A 6,422-nucleotide genomic window follows, 5' to 3' on the forward strand; every position below is an offset into this window, starting at 1 on the left:
CGGAACTTTTTCCAGAAAAAATCGATTTTTTTTTTCGGAAAATATCCGAAACTTTTTTACCGAAAAAAGAATGCAAACTTTTTTTTTTCCAGAAAAACTTCAGAATTGTTTTTATCTGAAATCGAAACTTTTTCCCCCAAAAATCGGGAACTTTTTTTTCCAAAAAACATCGAAATTTTTTTCGCCAAAAAATATCGAAAACTTTTTTTCGGAAAAATCGAAAACTTATTTCCAAAAAAATAATATAATACTAACAGTACACCATAATATCATGTACGCACTCAATCCAATTCACAAAACATGTAGTGCATCGGTGAGAGACCTATCATGGTCTCCCACGCTAGAATCACCCTTCTTCTCATACAATACAACAATTTTATGAAATGAAAAAAAGCACTACACGGTACAAAACAACAAATGTGACTATATTTGTTGGAAAAAGCAAATTATATGCCTAGTTAGTGAGAGAAACAAACATTGCTTTTCTGTTATTGAGAGAGAGACTCGACCAGGTTTGAGTGCAGTCAGGGATTTCTGCATTCAGGCACATCCGAATCGTTCAATAACAGATCGGACGGTCAGATTTAAAACTCAATTTTATATTTAAAAAACTAACTAATATCTGAACTTAAAATCTTAATCGTTTGATCAAAATCGAACGTTTTGTATGTACTGACTGCGTGCATTTTAACCGCACTGGATCCCGGAGAGACTCCATTCATTTCTTACTTGTTTCTTTCTTTCTATATACACCTTTATCATTCATTTCTTTCTCCCAGCCAGCCAGCATTGGAGTCTCCTTTACTTCACACACTCAATCCCACTTCACCTGTACAGTATTTATTTACTTTCTCTTTTCTTTTTCACTCCTCCTTTTAGGGTGGGGGCACCTTATTTTGTTTTTGACTTTATTAAGTTTCATTTTCATCATTCAAAACATTGTTTCAAAAGCTACTTTTATTACCCTTTTTAATTAATTAAATTCACAACAATATATTATTATTATTTATACTCATCACATTTTTCACTCTCTTAAACTCTCTCAACTATCATTTTCTGCTTTTAATCTAACAAACACTAGTCATTGTAAGCTAGTTACACTAATTTTGTTTATTAAGGATCTAAGTTTTTCTCAGATTTGGTTTATAGATTCATTCATTCATTGTTTCTTTGTTTCCTTGTTTAGATTAACAAGTAATGGCAGGAGGAGGAGGAGGAGGAGGAGGTGGAGGAGCTCCAGCTAAATCAGATGAACCACAACCACATCCACCAAAGGATCAACTTCCCAATATTTCTTACTGCATTACTAGTCCTCCACCATGGCGTTAGTCTCTCCCTTTTCTGGAAAATATTTCTTTGGTTTGGATTTGGTTTTTATTTTATTTTTTATGCTTTTTTATTACTGCTATTTTTACTTCTTATTTCATTGGACTCAATTTCATTCAGATTTTTTAATTTTTAATTTTTTTGCTTTACTTTCTTGTAATTAATTAAGCATTGATATTATTAAGGTTCTTTTCAGTTTTTTCTAGATCTAGATTCGGAACAGTTTGATTATTAACTTCCAAATTTGCTCCATGATAGAATCTAATTTTAAATATTTTAGCTACTTTTTTAAATTAATAAAAATATATTTTGGGAATTTCTGGTTCAACAATGTTGTAAAGTAATTGGAATATTTGGCCAAGTCAAATGAAAATTCCTATTTGATTATTTGTAGTTTGTGTTGAAAATTTTAAGAATCTGCATGCAACCCCTTTTCCCATTTTCCATAACATTTTTTTGTGTTTTTTTTTATTTTTTTCTAAAAAAAAGTTGTGGAAGGGGAAAGTCTTATTAACTTTTCCATATGATTAATTCACTTTGCTTTTCTATATTTATTTTTCAATTGATTTTTAATGAGAAATTTGGGGACACTTTGCTGCAGCTGAGGCCATACTTCTTGGTTTTCAACATTTTCTGGTGATGCTCGGTACAACTGTGCTCATTCCAACTGCTCTTGTTCCTCAGATGGGAGGTGGAAATGTAAGGACTAACAAATTAAACATACTTAAGGAAGAAGTTCATTAATTTTGCTATGAAAATCCAACCAAAATAAGCTTTATTAAAAAATATTCTATTTGTTTCAGGCGGAGAAGGCTAAAGTTATTGAAACACTACTTTTTGTTGCCGGTATTAACACATTGGTGCAAACACTCTTTGGATCTCGACTACCTGCAGTAATCGGAGGGTCTTATACTTATGTGCCAACCACAATCTCAATAATTCTTGCTGGTCGATTCAGCGGTGAACCAGATCCGATAGAGGTCTCGTTAGAAGAATTAACTATATACTAAATGATGCATCATTGATATGCTTACTGTATTACTTACTTTGTAATCAAATGACACTTACTCTAAATAGAGACTATGATTTGCAATCATACTGTATACCATTTTATTATTGTGTTAAATGTCTCAATAAGACCTTAGCAGTAATTTGATTTTGATTGGAACTTGTTGGTAACATATTTTTTCTTTCGGAAATTCCTTTTCAGAAATTCAAGAAGATAATGAGGGCAGTGCAGGGTGCTCTTATTGTTGCCTCAACTCTTCAAATAGTACTAGGCTTTAGTGGCCTTTGGCGTAACGTTGCAAGGTTGGTCTCACATTCTTACCAAGTGGCATTATACTTTCTGTTAAGAGTCATTATTCCTTGCGATTATTTGTGCATATTTGAAGCTCATTTGCCTTTCTTATATTTAGGATAGACTTGTTTCCTGTAATATAGTTCTGTGAAGTGAAAGTAGTTATGAGCATTAGTCTTAGTCTATATATAGTGCATATTTATTCTGTTTATGATATTCGTCAAATAGATATTATTCAATAAAAAATCCTTTTCAAATCTTTCTGTCTTTAAATGTATTGAAAATGTGACTGAAGCCTGAAGTGTAGTCATATTTAAGAATATCTTTGACTTGTATGCTTATTTGCCATTGTACTACCAAGATAAATTGTTTTTTGAGCTAGATATTATAGTTTAAGTGATTTGTGAAATTAGATTTGGATTTTAGCCAAACTTTCCCATCTGATGTAAGTTTAATTATTTCTGCAGGTTCTTAAGTCCACTTTCAGCGGTTCCATTGGTTTCTCTTGTTGGTTTTGGGTTGTACGAGTTAGGTTTTCCTGGGGTAAGCCTTCTACTACATATTTACACTTACACTGGTCATGTTCAACATTGATCGACTAGAATTTCTACATTGATTGACTAAAATTTTCAACATTGACGCTTGTGTTGGGTGTAGGTTGCTAAGTGTATAGAGATTGGACTGCCGGAGCTTATTTTGCTAGTATTTGTTTCACAGGTAGAGTTCCTTCAAGTTGCATACACATAGTGTCTTTTAATGTTTCTAAATGTCAACCTTATGATCTTAGTTTTTGGTTTCTATGATTATGAGTTTTTCCTAACTAATTAGTGGTTTCATGCAGTATGTGCCCCATGTGTTACATTCCGGGAAAAATATCTTTGACCGGTTTGCTGTTTTATTTACAATTGTAATTGTGTGGATATATGCTCATCTACTCACTGTTGGAGGGGCCTATAACGGTGCTGCACCAAAAACACAGGCATCCTGCCGCACTGATCGTGCTGGACTTATCGATGCTGCTCCTTGGTTAGTTGTGTGATTTCGTTAAATTTACCCATTAACGGCATTCTATCTTTTGCAATTGTGTATACCCCTTAAGTTTTGCTAAGCTTTTGTATTGGTCCCGTAATTTAAGAGATTCAGATTGGTCCCCTGCCATGGCTGTCGGCTATCAGGCATTTACTGAGGTGGCAATTGGCAGTGACAACTAGTTTTGCAATTTTGAACTAGAGGGTGACCAAATCACATCCATGTGAATATGTGATGTGACCGATGGATTGATTGGCCACCATCTTATCCACTGGCAAAATGAACTCAACCAAAAAACTTAACCTTTTTAAAAATAATCTAATGCTTTGTAAATTTATACTTTAGCAAACGAGATTGAATTATATACATTCATTGATTTTCTCTTTTTCAAATATATTTTTGTTATTTCAATTCAAGTATACAATGTAGTACTATTTTGACTAGAGTGTATTTTTGCCCTTATTGAAAAGATTTCTCTCACCGAAGTGGATATCTGTCACATTTATCTCTCTTTAATCTTCTGTAACACTTGGAACTATTATAAACCTAAGAGCACATTGATATTTCTAAAGTTATACTCAGTTGGATCCTCGAGATATATTTGTTGGGGATCTACTTTCTAGGCTTAGCTTTGTGAGTGGAAACTTATTGAGAAGATTTTCTCATGAATTTTGTGTTTGCAGGATCAGAGTTCCATATCCCTTTCAATGGGGAGCACCTACATTTGATGCAGGCGAAGCATTTGCTATGATGATGGCATCTTTCGTTGCTCTTGTAGAGGTAATTTCTTTCTGAAGATATTCTCTTTTTAAAATTGGAATAGGATTTAGTTTCTGATTAATTGTTATTCTTTGTTGTGAAAATGGTTTTCTTAAATTGTATATTCTGTTTTTTTGGTACACAGTCCAGCGGAGCTTTCATTGCTGTATATAGGTATGCAAGTGCAACACCATTACCGCCTTCTATTCTTAGTCGGGGTATTGGTTGGCAGGTACGAGTATGACTAAATCTTGCGTTTATACATGATAGTCGTAATAATGGTAAAAGTTCATAGTTGATTGACTGTAATGATGATTTTTCACCAAGTAATCAAGTAGAACTTTCACTTTCAAGTATAATTCCTCATGCATCTTATTTATACTTGTTAGGGAGTCGGCATTCTGTTATCAGGATTGTTTGGAACAATTAGTGGATCGTCCGTGTCTGTGTAAGGCTGAAATTATTCTGTTTGTATTCTTTACTAAGATTAATCAAACACTATTTCCTTGTTAATTTAATGAATGACAGTGATTTATTTGTTTTCCCTACAGAGAAAATGCAGGTCTTTTGGCTTTGACACGTGTTGGCAGTAGAAGAGTTGTGCAGATATCTGCTGGATTCATGATTTTCTTTTCAATTCTCGGTAAGTTGATTAAGCTTTGATAAATTTGTAATTTGATTCAATAATTGCTAACATTTCTTTCACGATGTAGGAAAATTTGGAGCAGTGTTCGCCTCTATCCCACCTGCAATCGTTGCTGCACTGTACTGCTTATTCTTTGCATATGTTGGTATGGTTGATTTAAGATAAACTCATACTTATATATACTTTAATTTATTATGATGCTTAGGAGAAACACCACCATATAATTATTCCATTTTCATTCATCATTTGTAGGTGCTGGAGGTATTAGCTTTCTTCAGTTCTGCAACCTTAACAGTTTTAGAACAAAGTTCATATTAGGCTTCTCTATATTCTTGGGATTGTCTATACCACAGTACTTCAATGAGTATACAGCAATTAATGGCTTTGGTCCAGTCCACACAGGCGGAAGATGGGTATGGATAAGATACATATAATATTATATTATCGACGATATATATAACTTTTTGCACCGACAATGTATCAAAATTAAACTCATCTTAATAATATACATAAACTAGAATCTGTTCTTTTGGATGAGTTTACTCACTCATTTTTCTGTTTATGACAGTTCAATGATATAATTAATGTCCCATTTCAATCAAAAGCATTTGTTGCGGGTGTTGTGGCATATTTCCTAGACAACACATTACATAAGAAGGATTCATCCATTAGAAAGGACAGAGGCAAACATTGGTGGGACAAGTACAAATCCTTCAAGGGTGACACAAGAAGTGAGGAGTTCTATTCACTGCCTTTCAATCTAAACAAATATTTTCCATCTGTTTAATTGTGCAGCACAAGAGCTCTAAGATAAGGTGATTTAATCCTCACCAGAGTTTAGTTTAATATCAGATTTAATCTTATTACACGCCATATATAGCCATATGAGTAGTCTCTTCCACTCTATTATAGCATTTTGTAATACAATTATTTTCTTGCCTTTGTTTCTTTCTGTAAATTCTGATCAAGAAAATGGATTGACTTAGTAAATGTGAATGCTTAATTTTCTTCCTTTCATTTATGTCATGTTCACTTCAGAATTTCCTCCCAATCATGCAATGCATTTTCTACTCATTTATTTACTGATACTATACTATATTATCCATTTAATTACGAATAGTTAGTACTTATGACCAACATAATATGTGTCCGTTTGAAATAACTTATTTTTGAGCTTATACAAAATAACTTATGCAAATAAATAAGTTTTTATGTATGATTATAAGTTTGTCAAGGTTATGAAAACAATAGCTTATAAAAATACAATTTTCGTTAGTAGGATAAACTATTTATTTGCATAAGTTGTTTTGTACAAGCTCAAAAATAAGTTATTTTAAACGGGATCATATATTGATACTTGGG

General features: G+C 32.9%; 1 protein-coding gene across 2 annotated transcripts; it reads left to right on the forward strand.

Annotated features, from left to right (window-relative positions):
* The first annotated feature begins 708 nt into the window (after positions 1–708).
* Positions 709–6,077, forward strand: LOC123905965 (nucleobase-ascorbate transporter 6). 2 transcript variants are annotated; one of them, XM_045955774.1, is made up of 15 exons: positions 709–831; positions 1,187–1,324; positions 1,928–2,025; positions 2,130–2,306; positions 2,537–2,637; positions 3,094–3,169; positions 3,284–3,343; positions 3,468–3,652; positions 4,339–4,435; positions 4,560–4,646; positions 4,804–4,862; positions 4,966–5,057; positions 5,128–5,205; positions 5,313–5,473; positions 5,629–6,077. In XM_045955774.1, the coding sequence occupies exons 2-15, from the start codon at positions 1,198–1,200 to the stop codon at positions 5,845–5,847; spliced, it is 1,617 nt and encodes a 538-aa protein (XP_045811730.1). In that variant the 5' UTR covers positions 709–831; positions 1,187–1,197; the 3' UTR covers positions 5,848–6,077. The 2 variants fall into 2 exon arrangements, with proteins under 2 accessions (XP_045811730.1, XP_045811729.1); XM_045955773.1 differs by lacking the exon at positions 709–831 and adding an exon at positions 834–1,086.
* The last annotated feature ends 345 nt before the right edge of the window (positions 6,078–6,422 follow it).

This window comes from Trifolium pratense, linkage group LG2, assembly GCF_020283565.1.
Source record: "Trifolium pratense cultivar HEN17-A07 linkage group LG2, ARS_RC_1.1, whole genome shotgun sequence".
Taxonomy (NCBI): domain Eukaryota; kingdom Viridiplantae; phylum Streptophyta; class Magnoliopsida; order Fabales; family Fabaceae; genus Trifolium; species Trifolium pratense.

What these genes read in the sequence shown, in the direction of transcription:
- LOC123905965 (XM_045955774.1), top strand. Translation starts at nt 1,198, where the DNA reads ATGGCAGGAGGAGGAGGAGGAGGAGGAGGTGGAGGAGCTCCAGCTAAA. An exon ending in CTTTCGTTGCTCTTGTAGAG is followed by an intron (nt 4,436 to 4,559) that starts GTAATTTCTTTC and finishes TTTGGTACACAG; the next exon opens with TCCAGCGGAGCTTTCATTGC. An exon ending in CTTATTCTTTGCATATGTTG is followed by an intron (nt 5,206 to 5,312) that starts GTATGGTTGATT and finishes CATCATTTGTAG; the next exon opens with GTGCTGGAGGTATTAGCTTT.